This window comes from Oncorhynchus clarkii, chromosome 28 (genome assembly GCF_045791955.1).
Source record: "Oncorhynchus clarkii lewisi isolate Uvic-CL-2024 chromosome 28, UVic_Ocla_1.0, whole genome shotgun sequence".
Taxonomy (NCBI): Eukaryota; Metazoa; Chordata; class Actinopteri; order Salmoniformes; family Salmonidae; genus Oncorhynchus; species Oncorhynchus clarkii.
Genome location: NC_092174.1, coordinates 39,921,348 through 39,942,562, shown reverse-complemented (window position 1 = coordinate 39,942,562; position 21,215 = coordinate 39,921,348). Strand labels below are relative to the sequence as shown.

General features: G+C 42.5%; 1 protein-coding gene across 2 annotated transcripts; it reads right to left on the bottom strand.

The window, feature by feature from the left end:
* Positions 1–1,528: 1,528 nt before the first annotated feature.
* On the bottom strand, positions 1,529–20,853 carry LOC139386605 (succinate dehydrogenase complex, subunit C, integral membrane protein). 2 transcript variants are annotated; one of them, XM_071132291.1, is made up of 6 exons: positions 20,678–20,853; positions 16,902–16,961; positions 7,143–7,244; positions 4,082–4,143; positions 3,537–3,700; positions 1,529–2,370 (listed from the first exon to the last, which is right to left on the bottom strand). In XM_071132291.1, exons 1-6 carry the CDS (start codon positions 20,692–20,694, stop codon positions 2,263–2,265), a joined length of 513 nt encoding a protein of 170 aa, XP_070988392.1. In that variant the 5' UTR covers positions 20,695–20,853; the 3' UTR covers positions 1,529–2,262. The 2 variants fall into 2 exon arrangements, with proteins under 2 accessions (XP_070988392.1, XP_070988393.1); XM_071132292.1 differs by lacking the exon at positions 7,143–7,244 and having other exon boundaries at positions 20,678–20,770.
* Positions 20,854–21,215: the final 362 nt, after the last annotated feature.

Below are 21,215 nucleotides of genomic sequence, written 5' to 3'. Positions count from 1 at the left end.
GGGCAATATAATTAAGTGCACAAAACTGCCCTTTCCATGACGGACTGACCAAATGAACACAGGCGAAAGCTATGATCCCTTATTGATGTCACTTGTTCAATCTGTGTAGATTAAGGGGACACTGATTAAATTATTTTTAAGCCTCGAGACAATTGAGACATTGAATGGCACACATACACAATCCAAGGTTGAATGGGCAATAAAATATTTAAGTGCCTTTGAACGGGGTATGGTAGTAGGTTCCAGACGCACCGGTTTGTGTCATAAATTGCAACGCTGCTGGGTTGTTCACGCTCAACACTTTCCCATGTGTATCAAGAATTGTCCACCACCCGAAAGACACTCAGCCAACTTGACACAACTGTGGGGATTTATGCCTTGTAGAGTCCATGTCCCAGCGAATTGAACATGTTCTGAGGGGCGAAAGAGGGGCTGTGCAACTCAATATCAGGAAGGTGTTCTTAATGTTTTGTACACTCAGCGTATAAGTTATCGTGTTGACCATCTCATTGATAATGTATTTACCAAAGCAGGTTCCGCCCCATGGGACAACATTTCACTGTTACAAAATAATATTGGAACAGTAGGTGGGTCTTTCATTGTGTTACATTCGTCATTGACTGTGCACACACAGGCCCCGCATTCCAAATGGCAACCTATTCCCTATGTAGTGCACTACATTTGACCAAAAGGGAATAGGGTATTATTTAAGACACTCAGCGCGCGCACACACACACACACACACAACGGTTGAGGCCCACCATTACGTCACAACATGGTATTCCCTTCAGACTGCAACAAACCAAACATGATTAGGTGCAGAAGGAGCTCCTGTGTGGCTCAGTGGGAGCTGAAGCCTCAGGCAACTTTGTAGCTAGTTCAGAAAACATCAATCGTTTCAAACATAATTGTGCGCACATCCAATAACATGCAGGTGTTAATGACCTTGTGGAGTAAAGACTCATATCCACAGTGGAAAATGCTGCACACAAACTGCGGGGAGAAGTCATCAATATTTCAGAAAAAAACATAACTCAAGTCACAGGCTGCCTTTTTTCTACCCAAAACGCTGTTGGTGGAGAGAAAACAATGTAATGGACTCGGGTGGAGACAAAAGTTCTCCCGGAGAGGGCTACTGCAGACAGAAATGACTGGAGCTGACACACAAGAGTAAGATCTGACTGGCAAAGTGGCATTACTGGTGATTTGATGCTCTGAGTGATCTACATGAGGATCTATTGCAGATAAATGACATCACAGGAGACAGATTTAGGACACATGATGAGGTAACTCTTATCCCAAATAGCACCCCCGTTTCCCCACATAGTGCACTACTTTTGAACAGAGCCCAATGGGCCTCAAGTCAAGTAGTGCACTTCATAGGGAGCCGTTTGTGCTGTTGACATCATTGTTCCTCCCATAATTGGTGATAAAATGTAATCATATTCAGTTAGATAACAAACCGGGTGATGTTAGGGTCATCTTTCCATTATTTTGGTTTCATTTCTTCCATCACACAACACTGTCATTTTGTAGCACCCATTCTGTTTAATTGATTTCACTAATATATTACATGCATTTCACTTGACATTAAACTTGAGCACAGCCAGCCTGGTCTCATAGACTAGACATAACATAGTACATCTAAATCCGGCACCCTCAAATTAGTATGATATGATACGTTTGATATGGTTACATAAAAGGTGATATTTGATATGGTTACAGAAGGTTACTTAAGGCAACAATGAAAGTAGAGTGGTTGGATGGGTGAATAACTTGAACATCTAGCAACCCAAAGAATTAATGAATGAGTGTTTGAAACTAATCACGGACAATTTTAGCAACTACTTATGAATTTTTAAAGATATTCCTTTCACCCCTAAATCTACCCAACATTAGCCACAACAAATTAGAATTCTTAACATATATGTTTTGCAAATTTGTAACATATTATACAAATTCCAATTTATAACATTCCCATGCGAAACATCCACAAATGAATATATACCATAAGAAACATAGCATAACGTAGTAATTGAGTGATTTACATGTATTATGTTACGTCTATCCCGGGGACAATGTTAACCGATTGACCAGGATAAACCTTTCCATGATAAAAACCACAAAACATTTGATGTATTTATACATTTATCCATTCAATTACTGTGTTGGTGACACAAAGACCAGAATATATAATAAACAAAACAACCCCTTCATCCCTCACTCTATACTCTCTCCGCCTCCATTTCTCCACCGCGCTGCTCACATGTATGCAATGGCAGCAATGGAGGTCAGTATTGACAGCGCGATGACCACGTAGCCCGAGCGATACACCTCAGGAAGCGTAAATCCCTTACCACTGTCCCAGAACTTAGACAGAGAGAGACAGGAGAGAGAGAGAGACAGAAAGAGAGAGAGAGAGACAGAAAGAGAGAGAGAGGAGAGAGAGAGAGACAGAAAGAGAGAGAGAGGAGAGAGAGAGAGACAGAAAGAGAGAGAGAGGAGAGAGAGAGACAGAAGAAGAGAGAGAGAGACAGAAAGAGAGAGAGACAGAAAAAGAGAGAGAGAGGAGAGAGAGAGACAGAAAGAAAGAGAGAGACAGAAAGAGAGAGAGAGACAGAAAGAGAGAGAGAGAGAGGAGAGAGACAGAAAGAGAGACAGAAAGAGAGAGAGAGGAGAGAGAGACAGAAAGAGAGAGAGACAGAAAGAAAGAGAGAGGAGAGAGAGACAGAAAGAGAGAGAGACAGAAAGAGAGAGAGAGACAGAAAGAGACACAGAAAGAGAGAGAGAAGAGAGAGAGAGAGAGAGAGAAGAGAGAGAGAGAGAGAAGAGAGAGAGAGACAGAAAGAGAGAGAGAGAGACAGAAAGAGAGAGAGAGAGACAGAAAGAGAGAGAGAGAGACAGAAAGAGAGAGAGAGAGACAGAAAGAGAGAGAGACAGAAAGAGAGAGAGACAGAAAGAGAGAGAGACAGAAAGAGAGAGACAGAAAGAGAGAGACAGAAAGAGAGAGAGAAGAGAGAGACAGAGAGAGAAGAGAGAGACAGACAGAAAGAGAGAGACAGACAGAAAGAGAGAGACAGACAGAAAGAGAGAGACAGACAGAAAGAGAGAGACAGACAGAAAGAGAGAGACAGACAGAAAGAGAGAGACAGACAGAAAGAGAGAGACAGACAGAAAGAGAGAGACAGAAAGAAAGGCGAGAGAGACACAGGAGAGAGACAGAAAGAGAGAGAGAAGAGAGAGAGAAGAGAGAGAGACAGACACAGGAGAGAGAGAGAGAGAGAGAGAGAGACACAGGAGAGAGAGAGAGAGAGAGAGAGAGAGAGAGAGAGAGAGAGAGACACAGGAGAGAGAGAGAGAGAGAGAGAGAGAGAGAAGAGAGAGAGACAGACACAGGAGAGAGACAAAAAGAACAGTAAAGAATGAGAGAAAGAAAAGGAGGATACATTAAAAGACAGACATCAACCAGGACTAACATAGCACTATATTAGTTTTAAGGCAATGACCTAGTGTTATGCGCTGTGGACTTTACTTACCAGATGGCGGATTCCATTCAAAGTATGGTAGGACAGAGGGAAGGCAATGCCAAACTTAGCTAGGCCGAGTAGAGCAGGGCCAATGGACAGGGAGTGGATCAGGTCAAGGTAGTAAGGGTAGCTACCTGGCAACACCAACGCTAAGAGAGCAAACGCCGATATACCTGAAAGACAGAGGACAACATTATGTTTTTAGGACTGTGATCTTGTGGTCTTTTCCATGCAGCGTAGCCTAGTGGTTAGAGCGTTGGACTAGTAACCGAAAGGATGCAAGATTGAATCCCCGAGCTGACAAGGTACAAACCTGTCGTTCTGCCCTGAACAAGGTAGTTAACCCACTGTTCCCAGGCCATCATTGAAAATAAGAATTTGTTCTTAACTGACTTGCCTGGTTAAATAAAGGTAAATAAAAAATGAAAAGAGGAGTAGGGTGAAGTTGCCACTAGACGTTGATCTTGGGGTCAGTTTTTGAATTACCCACAATAATGGTTCAGGGAAAGGTTGACCCTGGAGTGTGCTGTAAGAGGTTAGTATATTAATTATACCTCCACTGAGTCCAACTCCCGTGCCTCTGTGTGTGATGGACATCATCATAGGCACCGACCACCTGCAAGACACAGGGTACCATGACAACACACGACAAGACACAGGGTACCATGACAACACACGGCAAGGCACACGTACAGTATACAAACACAGCATTTGTAGTTCACACTGGATATAAACCCTGTCAATACCTAAAGATAGGTCCCTTGTGTTTTACCTGGTCACGTGACCCAATGGAAATATCTAACCCATCCACTGTTAAGAGCAAAATCAATAAAAGGCTCTTTACATAATTAGTAGGGTTGGAACGGTACACGTATTCCTACCAAACCGTTTAGTACTGTCTGAACTGTGAGTCCGAATGAATACTTACAAAAATAGTGCATATGGAAGACAACATCAAACACTAGGCCCAAAGGCTACGCCCACACTGTAAACCACTAGGCCCAAAGGCTACGCCCACACTGTAAACCACTAGGCCCAAAGGCCACGCCCACACTGTAAACCACTAGGCCCAAAGGCTACGCCCACACTGTAAACCACTAGGCCCAAAGGCTACGCCCACACTGTAAACCACTAGGCCCAAAGGCTACGCCCAAACTGTAAACCACTAGGCCCAAAGGCCATGCCCACACTGTAAACCACTAGGCCCAAAGGCTACGCCCACACTGTAAACCACTAGGCCCAAAGGCTACGCCCACACTATAAACCACTAGGCCCAAAGGCCACGCCCACACTGTAAACCACTAGGCCCAAAGGCCACGCCCACACTGTAAACCACTAGGCCCAAAGGCCACGCCCACACTGTAAACCACTAGGCCCAAAGGCTACGCCCACACTGTAAACCACTAGGCCCCAAAGGCCACGCCCACACTGTAAACCACTAGGCCCAAAGGCTACGCCCACACTGTAAACCACTAGGCCCAAAGGCTACGCCCACACTGTAAACCACTAGGCCCCAAAGGCCACGCCCACACTGTAAACCACTAGGCCCAAAGGCTACGTCCACACTGTAAACCACTAGGCCCAAAGGCTACGCCCACACTGTAAACCACTAGGCCCAAAGGCTACGCCCACACTGTAAACCACTAGGCCCAAAGGCTACGCCCACACTGTAAACCACTAGGCCCAAAGGCTACGCCCACACTGTAAACCACTAGGCCCAAAGGCTACGGCCACACTGTAAACCACTAGGCCCAAAGGCTACGGCCACACTGTAAACCACTAGGCCCAGAGGCTACGCCCACTGTAATCCACTAGGCCCAGAGGCTACGCCCACACTGTAAACCACTAGGCCCAAAGGCTATGCTCACTGTAATCCACTAGGCCCAAAGGCTACGCCCACACTGTAAACCACTAGGCCCACACTGTAAACCACTAGGCCTAAAGGCTACGCCCACACTGTAAACCACTAGGCCCAAAGGCTACGCCCACTGTAATCCACTAGGCCCAAAGGCCCCGCCCACACTAAAGCACTAGGCCCAAAGGCTACGCCCACACTGTAAACCACCAGGCCCAAAGGCTACGCCCACACTGTAAACCACTAGGCCCACACTGTAAACCACTAGGCCCAGAGGCAACGCCCACTGTAATCCACTAGGCCCACACTGTAATCCACTAGGCCCACACTGTAATCCACTAGGCCCACACTGTAATCCACTAGGCCCACACTGTAATCCACTAGGCCCACACTGTAATCCACTAGGCCCACACTGTAATCCACTAGGCCCACACAGTAATCCACTAGGCCCACACAGTAATCCACTAGGCCCAAAGGCTACGCCCACACTATAAACCACTAGGCCCACACTGTAATCCACTAGGCCCACACTGTAATCCACTAGGCCCACACTGTAATCCACTAGGCCCACACTGTAATCCACTAGGCCCACACTGTAATCCACTAGGCCCACACTGTAATCCACTAGGCCCACACTGTAATCCACTAGGCCCACACTGTAATCCACTAGGCCTAAAGGCTATGCCTACACTGTATTTTATGCCTCAAGTAAATCTGAGCTGAAAAAACATTGTAGGCTATTCCGCTAACAATGACTAATTGGCGCATTTCAAACTATGCTTTTGTGAGGCGCAGCTGGGGAACTAGTTCTGTACGATAGCACGTGGTGGGGGTCGATAACCCAGAATTCATTGTTGTTTAAAGCGCCCAGTAGAAGCAAAAATGTATTGAACTTAGTAAGGAATCAACTAAATGTATTGAATTAATTTGGTATGTTACTTTAGCTTTCTGAAGAAGGCAAGGGTGTGGGAATGCCTCTCTCTCTCTGTGTGTGTCTACCACTTTGTGTAGCCGTTAGCGATGATGCTAATGACAACAGGCTTCTGGTAGATGAAAAGGCTTCTCAATTTAAAATATTAAACTACAAAGTAGACGACACATACCTGGCAGAATAATATCATAATAAAAGGGTATCTACACCCAAAAATGCCTTACATTTTTTCCCCAGACCTCAGAAATGGTCCCCTGGTGGTTTAAGTGTTGTTGATGTAGAACCCACAATGATGTTATTGTATTTTTCAAAAGTGTGATTTTAAGAGATTATTGATTGTGGAGAGTGAAAACCAGGGAAAAAAAAGAAATCTGTGTAAAAAAATTTAAAAAAATAATTAGCTCAAGATCCTGAGGTTAGTTTGAAATCTTAATGAACTACATTAACAGTTGGCATTTCATTTTCCCGCTGTACCGAAACAGAACTTTAACCCCCAAAAAAACGCAATTCGTACCGAACCCTGGGCTTGATGAACAATTACACCCATAATAATGAGTTCATTTTCTTGCGAGGAGCGCCTGAGTGGTTGTTTTGAGGTTTTAAAAAAAGGTACTTGCTCCCCTGATCCATAAACAATGTCACAAAGCACCGAATCAAAGCTGTGTGTATTGTCTTCCTATTGGAGTGATCTCTGAAACGGCCTGGAGGCTATGGAGAGGACAATCAGACGAGCACCCTTTCACAATTTAAATTTGACACAGCCATTGCTGAGGTGCAGTGTGAGAGTTTCTTAATTTATTCATTATTATTATGCACATAGCCAACTTACTGGTAGATGGTGATATGTGGCGACATGGGTCGGTTCAATTTGTTGTTTTTGTCCCAGAACTTGTTCATTTCCTCCTTTGCTGTGGTTCCCATTGGAACAGTACTAAAGAAATAGAGAAATGGTATATTTAGATCACTAGAGAAACGCTAGAGAAAACATACACATTCAATTCCAACATAACATGTAAACATTCATGTAAACACATCACATTAAAATAACAACAGAGACAAGTGGGCAGGCACATACACCAAGGGTTGGAACCGGTTCAGGGAACAGAACCGAAAACAGGAAAATAATACAAATTATTTGAGGAACAGAACCCGAACCAAAGGGGATGTATACTGTTCCAGAACAGAACCTGAACCAAAGGAGATGTATAACTGTTCCAGAACAGAACCTGAACCAAAGGGGATGTATACTGTTCCAGAACAGAACCTGAACCAAAGGAGATGTATAACTGTTCCAGAACAGAACCCGAACCAAAGGTGATGTATACTGTTCCAGAACAGAACCCGAACCAAAGGGGATGTATACTGTTCCAGAACAGAACCAAAGGGGATGTAGACTGTTCCAGAACAGAACCAAAGGGGATGTATACTGTTCCAGAACAGAACCAAAGGGGATGTAGACTGTTCCAGAACAGAACCAAAGGGGATGTATACTGTTCCAGAACAGAACCCGAACCAAAGGGGATGTATACTGTTCCAGAACAGAACCCGAACCAAAGGGGATGTATACTGTTCCAGAACAGAACCCGAACCAAAGGGGATGTATACTGTTCCAGAACAGAACCTGAACCAAAGGTGATGTATACTGTTCCAGAACAGAACCTGAACCAAAGGGGATGTATACTGTTCCAGAACAGAACCCGAACCAAAGGTGATGTATACTGTTCCAGAACAGAACCTGAACCAAAGGGGATGTATACTGTTCCAGAACAGAACCCGAACCAAAGGGGATGTATAACTGTTCCAGAACAGAACCCGAACCAAAGGAGATGTATACTGTTCCAGAACAGAACCAAAGGGGATGTATACTGTTCCAGAACAGAACCTGAACCAAAGGAGATGTATACTGTTCCAGAACAGAACCCGAACCAAAGGGGATGTATACTGTTCCAGAACAGAACCTGAACCAAAGGAGATGTATACTGTTCCAGAACAGAACCTGAACCAAAGGGGATGTATAACTGTTCCAGAACAGAACCCGAACCAAAGGTGATGTATACTGTTCCAGAACAGAACCCGAACCAAAGGAGATGTATACTGTTCCAGAACAGAACCCGAACCAAAGGGGATGTATACTGTTCCAGAACAGAACCTGAACCAAAGGGGATGTATACTGTTCCAGAACAGAACCTGAACCAAAGGGGATGTATACTGTTCCAGAACAGAACCTGAACCAAAGGGGATGTATACTGTTCCAGAACAGAACCTGAACCAAAGGAGATGTATACTGTTCCAGAACAGAACCCGAACCAAAGGAGATGTATACTGTTCCAGAACAGAACCTGAACCAAAGGGGACGTATACTGTTCCAGAACAGAACCTGAACCAAAGGGGATGTATAACTGTTCTAGAACAGAACCTTCATTTTAAAAGCACGGGGAACCATTATATTACAGTCCAGGCATTTTTTTCCAGTCCCATAAAAATCACAACACATTTGCCTATGCAAAGCCCTCCCTCTGTCACTCAGAAACGTATTCCAGAGTCTGCCCACCAGCTGGAAATCTTTGCCAGTGGGTGTGCAGGCTACCTGCCCCCCCCCCCCCCCCTCCCCCCTCCCTCCCTCTCTCTCTCCCTCTCTCTCTGAAGCATAGGTTACTGTAGCCTACTGACGATGTTACAAGCGTAATTCAGAAATTAGGGAGATATTTAATTAGAGAAGAATGGATTGACTTTTTCCAATGTTAGTTAAGGATACTACAGTGATCACGTTTCACATTGGATTTATTATCTACAAAAAGGTAAGAACTGTTTTTAAGCAATGGTGAAGATCTAACAAGACGCATCTGCATAGCATCCTCAAACTTCGGAAAAATGTTGAGGCATTTTGACACGGTTTACCAGTTCGATAATAATTGGAAGTTAATACATCTCTTATCGCCCAAAACAAAAGACGCCAAATCTTGCAAAGCCTCAGAAGAGGCAGGGAAAAGCGCCCCCTTCTGACAGCCCTTCTTCGGCCTCGGAGGATGATTGCTCGGAAGTAGCACCAGCATGGTTCAGAAAAGGGTATAAGGAAAATCCAAGAGACACTTTATGAACGCCTCATAAAAATTGATTCCCCAAGTCTCCCTCCTTGCTCACACCCACTGGAAATCGAGAGGACCCATCGCACCCTACGGAGGCAGCTGCCTGGCCAGGATGCTCCCAGGGCATTACATTTCTATGGTACCAGGACACAGTCTGCATCCTCTCAGCTGCCAGAGCAAAGGAAGAGTACGGAGATGACAGAATAATGATCATTCCCAATCTTTCTCCCACACAACACAAGATGATGGCTTTCTCCCCACTAAAGAGGATTCATATAGTAACCAAAAAAATGTTTAACAAATCAAAATAAAATGTTATATTTGAGATTCTTCAAAGTAGCCACCCTTTGCCTTGATGACAGCTTTACAGACTCTTGGCATTCTCTCAACCAGCTTCATGAGGAATGCTTTTCAAACCATCTTGAAGGAGCCCACATATTCTGAGCACTTGTCTGCTTTTCCTTCACTCTGCAGTCCAACTCACCCCAAACCATCTCAATTGGGTTGAGGTCAGGTGATTGTGTAGGACAGGTCATCTGATGCAGCACTCTCCTTGGTCAAATAGCCCTTACACAGCCTGGAGGTCAAATCAAATGTTATTGGTCACATACACATGGTTAGCAGATGTTAATGCGAGTGTTGCTAAATGCTTGTGGCATTGATTAAAGTGGCTAGTGATACATTTTTACATCAATTTTTCCAATATTAAAGTGGCTGGAGTTGAGTCAGTATGTTGGCAGCAGCCACTCAATGTTAGTGATGGCTGTTTAACAGTCTGATGGCCTTGAGATAGAAGCTGTTTTTAAGTCTCTCTGTCCCAGCTTTGATGCACCTGTACTGACCTTGCCTTCTGGATGATAGCGGGGTGAACAGACAGTGGCTCGGGTGGTTGTTGTCCTTGATGATCTTTATGGCCTTCCTGTGACATCGGGTGCTGTAGGTGTCCTGGAGGGCAGGTAGTTTGCTCCCGGTGGTGCGTTGTGCAGACCTCACTACCCTCTGGAGAGCCTTACGGTTGTGGGCGGAGCAGTTGCCGTACCAGGCGGTGATACAGCCCGACAGGATGCTCTCAATTGTGCATTGGTAAAAGTTTGAGAGTGCTTTTGGTGAAGAGCCAAATTTCTTCAGCCTCCTGAGGTTGAAGAGGCGCCTCTGTGCCTTCTTCACCACACTGTCTGTGTGGGTGGACCAATTCAGTTTGTCTGTGATGTGTACGCCGAGGAACTTAAAACTTACTACCCTCTCCACTACTGTCCCGTTGTTGTGGATAGGGGGGTGCTCCCTCTGCTGTTTCCTGAAGTCCACGATCATCTCCTTTGTTTTGTTGACGTTGAGTGCGAGGTTATTTTCCTGACACCACACTCCGAGGGCCCTCACCTCCTCCCTGTAGGCCGTCTCGTCGTTGTTGGTAATCAAGCCTACCACTGTAGTGTCGTCTGCAAACTTGATGATTGAGTTGGAGGTGTGCATGGCCACGCAGTCATGGGTGAACAGGGAGTACAGGAGAGGGCTCAGAACACACCCTTGTGGGGCCCCAGTGTTGAGGATCACCCTTGTGTGTTGTGAGTCATTGTCCTGTTGAAAAACAAATTATAGTCCCACTAAGGGCAAACCAGATGGGATGGCAAATCTCTGCAGTGTCACCAGCAAAGCTCCCCCACACCATCTCCGTCATGGTGGGAACCACACATGCGGTGATCATCCGTTCACCTACTCTGCATCTCACAAAGGGGAAGGGTAACAAAACATGTCTGCAGCATTGACGGTCCCCAACAACAGTGGCCTCCATCATTCTTAAATGGAAGAAGTTTGGAACCACCAAGACACTTCCTAGAGCTGGCCACCAGGCCAAACTGGTCAATCGGGAGAGAAGGGCCTTGGTCAGGGAGGTGACAAGAACCCAGTGGTCACTGACAGAGCACCTAGAGTTCCACTGTAGAGATGGGAGAACCTTCCAGAAGGACAACCATCTATGCAGCACTCCACCAATCAGGCCTTTAGGGTAGAGTGGTCAGATGGAAGCCACTCTTCAGTAAAAGGCACATGACAGCCCACTTGGAGTTTGCCAAAAGGCACCTAAAGGACTCAGACCATGAGAAACAAGATCCTCTGGTCTGATGAAACCAAGATTAAACTCTTTGGCCTGAATGCCAAGTGTCAAGTCTGGCGGAAACCTGGCACCATCCCTACAGTCAAGCATGGTGGTGGAAGCATCATGCATTGGGGATGTTTTTTCAGCGTCAGGGACTGGGATACTAGTCAGGATCGAGGCAAAGATGAACGGAGCAAAATACAGAGAGATCCTTGATGAAAACCTGCTCCAGAGCGCTCAGGACCACAGACTGGGGTGAAGGTTCACCTTCCATCAGGACGACAACCCTAAGCACACAGCGAAGATGCACTAGTCTTTAAGATAGCTGTACCTGCTATGCATAGCATCACCCGAATTAGGTTCATTGTAAATTACACGTATATTGTATAAAAGTCCATTGACTGTTCCCTGTAACATGAAAATGTTTTCAGTCACAAAATAAATGTAGAATTAAAGCGACAAACATCGTCAACAATAACGACCGGACTATTTAGCCCCACTTGAGCATGTAAAAAACAAAACAAAAACAGGATGTGTTTAAGGTCACCAGCCGCACACTCAAAATGTCAACCAATCGGCATTCCCCAAGGCTCCCTTGAAACCAGTGCCGCGCGGTGTCAAACGCACCTATGCAGCACAGGAAAAAAAGACAAGCTATAACCTTTACCAGACGATAACTTTCATCCCTCAACAATGAAATGGGGACAATTAGTGAATCATCACCATCATCCTGAGTTCACAACCAAAAAGTTTAAAAGAACACTCCTTTTACTTCCCTGTCCATAACAGTTAGTCTAGAATCGACTTCTCTCTTATTCCTGCAGGCAAGGGAAGTTTAACTGCTGGGTGTAAGTATTTACCAAGATCTATATCAGATCATTCTGCCCTGCTGGCTTCATTACCAATCAGTAAAACACAGCCACCCTCAAGGTGGTGGAGGTTTGGCACATATTTACTAAATAATCCCACACATTTGTAAGATTTCTGAACACTCATATCAACATATCTTTTTAGCACCAATAACTCTGCGCGCACCCCCCCTGTTGTTGCATATCTGAAGGGGCTAATAATTTTGTTTACCTTATACGTAAGACGTACAAGGCTAAAAGTAGATTTGTTGGAGAAAGACATTTCTTGAAAATGACCAGTTCCTAATTAGACATTTGAGTCTAATGTTTGTATAGTGGAGTCATCAAAGAGATTGGAATATAACACCCTGACGACCCACAAAGCAGAAAACGTTTTTAAGAGAAAACAAAACAAAACTACTACGAACATGGAGATAAAGCAGGGAAGTTGCTTGCTTGGCAGATAAGGAGAGAGGAAGCTATTAGAGTTATTGGCTCTATTAAGCTGCCCAATAACACAGTTGTTCAGGGTCCTGAGGAAATGAATCTAGCCTACAGGGAGTTTTATGAAACATTGTACAAGTCTAAAGTGGATGCCCCTGCCACAATGCAGAAGTTTTTGAACAAACTCAATTGACAAGCTTTAACTGATGAGGAGAGAGAGTACTTGGAGAAAGAGATCTGAGGAAATGGGGGGAATCCATTTTCAACACTGCAGGGGGATTTCCTATTGAATTCTATAGACCCTTTTAACACAAACTAATTGAGCCTCTTTGCAATATATTTAACCTTGCCACAGAAAAGCTTCCAGACGCACTTGAACAAGCACTGATCACAGTTTTGTTAAAACCCGGGAAAGATTCTCTGCTTTGTGGGTCATATAGACCAATATCTCATTGAACACTTCATATAAGATTCTTGCAACAAAAAAAATCATTGCTCTTAAGACTACTAGATAAGGTTCTTCCTGACTTGGTTGACAGGGAACAAACAGGCTTTGTAAGAAACCGAGCATCTCCTGATAATATCAGAAGATTATTTATTTAATATTATGCATTATGTAGAGAATGACCAAGAAACATTAAGAAGCAGAAAAGGCTTTTAACTACATAGAACGGAACAACCTGTTCGAAGTTTTACAGAGGATGAATATTGGACCTCAGTATGTCGGGTCTGATTAGATTACTGTACAAATGTCCGGTAGCTCAGATCCTGACCAATGGAAACGTTTCCTCACAGTTCTCTCTATCACGTGGCACAAGACAGAGTTGTCCCGCTAGCCCTCTTTTTCTTTGGCTATAGAGCCACTGGCAGAAGCTTTCAGATCTCATCCAATCATAGTGTTCGTATAGGTGGGCGTGAACATCTGGTCTCACTATATGCTGATGACATTCTGCTTTACCTCACCAAATCAGAAATCTCACTCCGGGCATTAGTTGATGGGACCTTTTCAGGATATTAAATAAAAAATATTGAAGAGTATAATCGTGTCTTTTAACAGGGCAGCTATGCAGAACCACATTTTAAACCAGCCATTTTCTTTGGAGACTTCAGAAAATGACATATCTTGGATTGCAAATTCCTTCTGAAATTATTAAGACCTATCAACTGAACTATACTCCACTTCTCAAAAAGGTTGGAGAAGAATTAGATAGATGGCAGGTCAATTGTGTAAAGATGAATATATTACCACAATTCTTGTACCTTTTCAAAACCTAACCCTTTCCTATTGCCAATGTTTTTTTCAAACAACTTAACAGGAAGGTCTCTTCATTTCTGTGGAAAGGGATCCCCCCTAGCATGAAACACACACCTTTATTCAAACCATACTCAGGAGGGCTTACTCTACCTGACTTCCTGTTGTATTACTGGGCATCTCAGCTAAAGGCTGTGTTGGTATGGCAAGATACAACAACAAGTTCACCCTCTTGGAGACAGAGGAAGTGTATCTTTCCCCGGTTTCATTGGCATCTATACCTTATATTAGCCCCACCTTAAGCTTTGCTAGGTCTCATAAACAACAGTTTAATTAAAAACACTTTAAATATATTGATTGAAGTCTGTAAACAGAGTAAACATCGATCTATATATGAATAAACACCTTTCTATAAGAACCCCATCTTACCCAAACCCCTGAGACATGGTATGACAAGTTCTTGGTTCAACAAAGGAATTAAAACATTTGGTCATCTGTATAGAGAATGTGAACTTACAATCCTTTCAACAACTGGCATCTCATTTTCAGTTACCTCAAACTCATTTCTTCAAGTACCTACAGGTCGGGCATTATGTTGCCACTCAACAGGGAGGTAAGGATTCAGTCCATGGGTAAATCTACACCTGATAAACTGTGGCTGGAAAGGAAAGAGGTAAAAGGTTTCATTTGTTACATGTACTCTGGTCTCCAAGCTCTGTCGGGGAACGATGAAGCGGCATGACGACCGCGGTCTCATTGTTGAGGATGAGATTTGGGTTGAGTTCTTTCTAGATGCTCAGCGTCTTTCATTTAACACAAGGCTCAAGTTGATGCAATTCAATATTTTACATTAGGGTCTACTTTACATCAGAGATTCAGATTCATTCTAAATATTCAACATGTTTCCCAAGGTGTAAAACGTGGCTGGCAACACTGATGCATATGTTTCTGTCCTGCCCTGAACGACTCAATTATTGGAAAGACATTATTCCGATCTTATCACAGGTCACTAATATGACAGTACCACTAGATCCTTCCCTTCACTCTTCTTTGAGAGGAATCTGTTCAACCAGTTAATATTGGTAGCAAAACCAGATTAGTTTCATCAGCAGTCAATACAGCCAATAAATGCACCGCTTTTATATGGGAAAAGTGACACTCTGTCAAGGAGCTAAAATAACTTCCTATATTCCATCTGAAAAAAACAACATACAATTATGATGTAATAACCCCTGTGAATTGCCTGATGTCTGGGGGGACTTTCAGCAGTTCGAGTCGTCACTTTAGCTGCCTCATTTTCTTAATGTATCATTTGTTTTTGCATTGAATAATATATTTTCTAGCATTGGATGTGAAGGTCATTCTGTTTTGTTTTATTGTTGTTAATCATTGAAGCCAATACCGGATGAGGGGAGGTGTTCATGTGTTGGGGAAGGAAGGCTTTGGCACGAAGTGCTCCCATTTATCATGCTATGTTATGTAGGTGGGAGGAATAACGGGGAATTATCTGTGTCCTATTTTGTTGATTGTTAAATAGTTTTTTTTAAGGAAATAATAATATATAAAAAAAATGTTATAAAAATAAATAAAATCTAGTGCTGCTCTACAAGCGTGTTAGCCAGAGAACATTAAACCAACTCGGAAGTTCAAAGATATTCAAAGTTCCTCTATAGAAGCCACTCCTCTGTAGGTATAACTCTGTGGGCCTAATTCAGATAACGCATGCCATAAGGTGCTCAGCGCTTCAAGGCAAGCATCCTCCATCCTCACCCTCAAAATGTCAGTTGCATCTCACACCCTACACTGTGACCGTCAGCACACGGTGTGTTTGTCTTTCATTATGATTAAACCATGCTGTTACGGCAAAATACAATTTGCTCTTAACGACTTTCCTAAACAAATTAAAGTGCTTACCCACTCCACACCATGCTGCTCTATGTGCCCTGATTGGTGTAGTAATTCAATGTAATGTAAATGTATATACACTACCATTCAAAAGTGTGCGGTCACTTAGAAATGTCCTTGTTTTTGAAAGAAAAGCTCATTTTTTTGTCCATTAAAATAACATCAAATTGATCAGAAATACAGTGTAGACATTGTTAATGTTGTAAATGACTATTGTAGCTGGAAACGGCTGATTTTTTGATGGAATATCTACATAGGTGTACAGAGGCCCATTATCAGCAATCATCACTCGTGTGTTCCAATGGCACGTTGTGTTAGCTAATCCAAGTTTATCATTTTAAAAGGCTAATTGGTCTATAGAAAACCCTTTTGCAATTATGTTAGCACAGCTGATAACTGTTGTCCTGAATAAAGAAGCAATAAAACTGGCCTTCTTTAGACTAGTTGAGTATCTGGAGCATCAGCATTTGTGGGCTCGATTACAGGCTCAAAATGGCCAGAAACAAATAACTTTCTTCTGAATCTCGTCAGTCTATTCTTGTTCTGAGAAATGAAGGCTATTTCATGCGAGAAATTGCCAAGAAACTAAAGAGCTCGTAAAACGCTGTGTACTACTCCCTTCACATAACAGCTCAAACTGGCTCTAACCATTACTTATAACCTTGTCAACGTCTTGACTATATTTCGTATTCATTTTACAACTCGTTTCATGTATGTTTTCATGGATAACAAGGAGATGTCTAAGTGACCCCAAACTTTTGAACAGTAGAGTATATTTTTAAAAGGAAGGGAAAGGAATGATGTAAAGCAGTATTTTGGGGTAGGTTCAGAACTTTATTTTGTTGATCGGAACAGTGCAACAGAAGGGGAAAAAAGAATGCTTCTGTTCAGAACGAAACGATTGGAAAATCATTTCAGTTACAACACCTGACACTGACACACACACACAAAATCTACTCACTGTCTGTAGAAAACGCCAAACTGAGGGCGGGACAAGCAAGTGCCCTGTCGGGCTAGTGTCCTGTGAGAGAGATCAAACAACATACATTTCGTAATGTTAGTAAAAACATGGTTTAGTAGAAACAACAAAGTCTGTTTCACTGAGCCACTTCCTATTTCCTCAGAGGAGATTAGAGACCACACTTCTAACTCCCAGCTCGATAATGGTGAAACCATGTTGAGCAAAAGCTGAAATAATAATACACAAGCAAATCAGTTCAACATTTTCAAGGATGTTCATGTTCAAACTAGAGCTCTGCTACCCGATTCAGGACCTGTTTTTCAATAACTAGGGCAGGGCCTGTTTTTCCCATCAATAACTAGGGCAGGGCCTGTTTTTCCATCAATAACTAGGGCAGGGCCTGTTTTTCCATCAATAACTAGGGCAGGGCCTGTTTTATCCATCAATAACTAGGGCAGGGCCTGTTTTTCCCATCAATAACTAGGGCAGGGCCTGTTTTATCCATCAATAACTAGGGCAGGGCCTGTTTTTCCATCAATAACTAGGGTAGGGCAGGGCTCTGGTATCACCAAATTGATCACTAATATTTAAAAGCTGAGCCATTTTCCTTGTGCTCTGCTACGCAGTACAGTCATATGACTAAGATAAGAGATGGACCTCGGTCAAATATAAGACAGGAGAGATGATTTCACTTAGTCTAAATTAAGAGTGATGAAAAGTTGCTAATAGCTCTCTAATGTCTGGTCATTGAGAAGAGCAGCCCAAGTGCAGTCGTTACCGTAGGTACTCACAGACCGAGCTGCCATGGACAGAGAAGAGCAGCACATTCCTTTACTAACGGAGGAAGTTAAGTCAAGGTTTGAAATAATTACGTTATGTTTTTGTCAAATACTATATTGGTTTGGGCTTAGTCAATTTGAAGTGTACAAATTATTTTTAATTGATTTCCGGGCCCCCAACTAACCCCTGAAGGAAGAAATTGTCCAGCAGCTGAACATGCTCTAAAATGTCAACACGCATCGCCTGTGGTACGGTTATGGAAACGTATCTTCCATATCAGCGGATTGTTTTACATTTATTACTACACACATTTATAGGGTCAGTGGTCGCATTGGCTTTCAGAAATCCGAATGATCAAAATGCAGACCATCAAATAAAAAATCACCTGCGTATTATATTGAAAGTCAGTGGGGTTGTTTTTCTTCAATAGAGTGTGATGGGGAAAGAACTATAGTTTTTCTAAACACAAAATACAGTTGTTCAACACATTCGGCAGAAAATAGTTTATCACATGACAACAGAAGTGCAACGCTATTTGGCTAGCGGCCACACAAGTAAATTAGCTTCCAATGAAAAAGCAAGGTATTTTTTGCAAAAACAATGCATGGTCATCATATTTCTAATGTTTATCATAGAAAGAATGTAGCCAGTTACATAATTTAATCTTGCAACCGGAGAAAAACTACACTGGAGGAAAGTACGGAAAGTACCGGAGAAAAGTAGATTAAACAGAGGAAGAGGTGAAGCGAGAGGCATAACTTAGACAGGCCCAAAACCTGTCTTCTCCAGCAGGTGTCATTTACATTAAAATAATTTGCTCACAGAGCGAGGTTTTGTATGGCGGTCAATAAGAGTGTGTCGAATTTGGTTAACAAAAAATGTAAAGCTTATTTGCTACGTGTGGCTTATTTGATCGCGTATACATTTTCGTAATGATTAGATTAGGCAACTGAGAAATACACGTTATATCGGAGTTGTACCTGTGGGTCTGCTCTCTCATTGGCCAGAATGGTCCCACCTGATCTTGCCTCCTCCCTACTGCCTTCCATTTTTTAAAGACATTTATTTTAGGTTCCGGAGAGGCCACTTCAGTATCCGGTCCATATAACGGATAATCTGTTGCTACACATCAATCGGAGCGCTGTCTGTCAAGAGCAAAGATATTTAATCTGACTTGAAAAGTGCAAATGAAGCACAAAATTAGTACTTTTACATTCATGATTTGGAACGAACCCTGACTGAAGCCGAGCAGAATTTACAATTAGAATAATTTTAGATGTAACGTTACGTGTACAAAATGCAGCAAGATAGTAAACGTAGAAAAGCTTTCCTTTTCTGCTTGAAAAATGCTCAATTCTGCGTTAACGCACCCCCAGAGGTTGAGGGTTATTGTCTACACAGCCATATTTCCATGTTACAGCGATTGTTTACAGGAAGCAGGCGGAAGAGAGAGGCTTACCTGTGATAATTAGCTACGAGTCCCCAAACACCTGTGTATAAATGGAAGACTGACGCCACAAACGTGTCGTCACTGAAAAATACTATCGGCTACAACTGGAGTATGTTTTGGCTGCCAGACCCAATTCAGCTCTAAACAGAACATCTAAGGTTCTTGGAATAGAAAGAGTAACGTTAGGCTCAATGTAACATTTTTTTAAATTATTATTATTTCTCACTAATATGAACGATTAGGTCCTGATGCTTCCAAAACCGCAAGTGACATGTATTAATGTTCAGATTGAGCATCAGGTCTCTTAACTAAACTTACATTTACAGAAGTTCGGACACACCTACTCATTCAAGGGTTTTTCTTTATTTTGACTTTTCTACATTGTAGAATAATAGTGAAGACATCAAAACTACGAAATATTACTTTCAAGAAATGTTAGATTCTTCAAAGTAGCCACCCTTTGCCTTGACAGCTTTGCACACTCCTGGCATTCTCTCAACCAGCTTCACCTGGAATGCTTTTCGAACAGTCTTGAAGGAGTTTCCACATATGCTGAGCACTTGTTGGCTGCTTTTCTTTCACTCTGCAGTCCAACTCATCCCTTAAAGTAATGATGGACTGTTAACTTTTTTTTAAATTAACTTTTAACAAGGCACACCTGTTAACTGAAATGCTTTCCAGGTGACTACCTCATGTAGCTGGTTGAGAGAATGCCAAGAGTGTGCAAAGCTGTCATCAAGGCAAAGGGTGGCTACTTTGAAAAATGTCAAATATAAAATATATTTAGATTTGTTCAACACTTTACTACATGATTCCATATGTATTATTTCACAGATTTGGATGTCCACTATTATTCTATAATGTAGAAAATAGTAAAACATTAAGAAAAACCCTTGAATGAGTAGGCGTGTCCAAACTTTTGACTGGTACTGTACGTGTAATGTAATGGAACCGAGTTTCATTATCAAGGGCTTTGCTCCTAACACCTGTGTGTAACTTTAGAATGTGATAAAAAGTAAAGGGCTTTGTTCAAGAACCGTATCACAATTGTGATTTAATTGACGTTTAGATGGGTTATTTGGCTGTCGGAGCGTCTAACGCTACCTCTAAAAATGACATACAATGTCCTTGGACATTAAGGACTTAAGATAGGCTCCTTAAGAGTAACTTACATATTGTGTTAGCTAGCTAGGATACCACATAAATAATCTAGCTAACTAGTTATATACATGAAACTTGGAAGCATTGCTTCCATAGGAATGTAAAGCTCATTGTAGCGTTCATAACTATCAAAATAACTTGGTGTAAATCTAAAATATGTTGTCACAGGAGGAGCTAGCTAACTAAGCATGCTAAAGTTAGCATGTGTAGCAAGCAACGATGTTATGACGATAGTAGGGTGAAGCAAGCTCTCTGGCTAAATAAATCTATTTGAACACCACTCTAAGACAAATTAATAAGTATTACACATATGTCAAACTAACAAACGAAATGTAAACATCAATAAACTGTCTCAATGTTAGATAAAGCACAGGCAACTACTGACCTTAGAAGCAACGCCATTGTTTCTTTAACAGCTGAAACAGGATATGGCGTAAACGGATGTTATTATATTTTTCCTGACGGTCCGATTAGTGCTAGACGGGATGCTTGGGACAGCCATACCCAAGCCTAACGACCTAACCATGACCTTGACCCTGACCCCTAACATTATCCTTGACCCTTACCCATTTAAAATGTAAATTTCAATCGGGGGTATGTACGTCCCAAGGATCCCGGATATCAAATAACCTGACGGTCCCCGTGAGAAGATCAGAATGGAAGGTCAAAAGGCCCAAGGAAAAAAATTATATACACCAAAGATTATCCTTTACATTGAAAAAAATGAAAAACATGTCCTCAATTATTGCGGGCAAGCGAGATCAGGTGGGACCATTCTAGCCAATCAGAGGGCAGATATGCACGTGAACAACAGACATGCATAGTTTATCTCAAAGTTCCGGAATCCACTTATATCAGTACATTTGTTAACAGCCTAAACATTACAAAACTTCTTTATACCTTTATTTAACTAGGCAAGTCAG

Bases quoted from the DNA above. Each gene is read 5' to 3' on its own strand.
- LOC139386605 (XM_071132291.1), bottom strand. The intron at 7,245-16,901 runs GTGAGTAGATTT...CTATTTCTTTAG, and splicing joins TTTGGCGTTTTCTACAGACA to TACTGTTCCAATGGGAACCA. The intron at 4,144-7,142 runs GTAAGTTGGCTA...TGTGTCTTGCAG, and splicing joins CCACATATCACCATCTACCA to GTGGTCGGTGCCTATGATGA.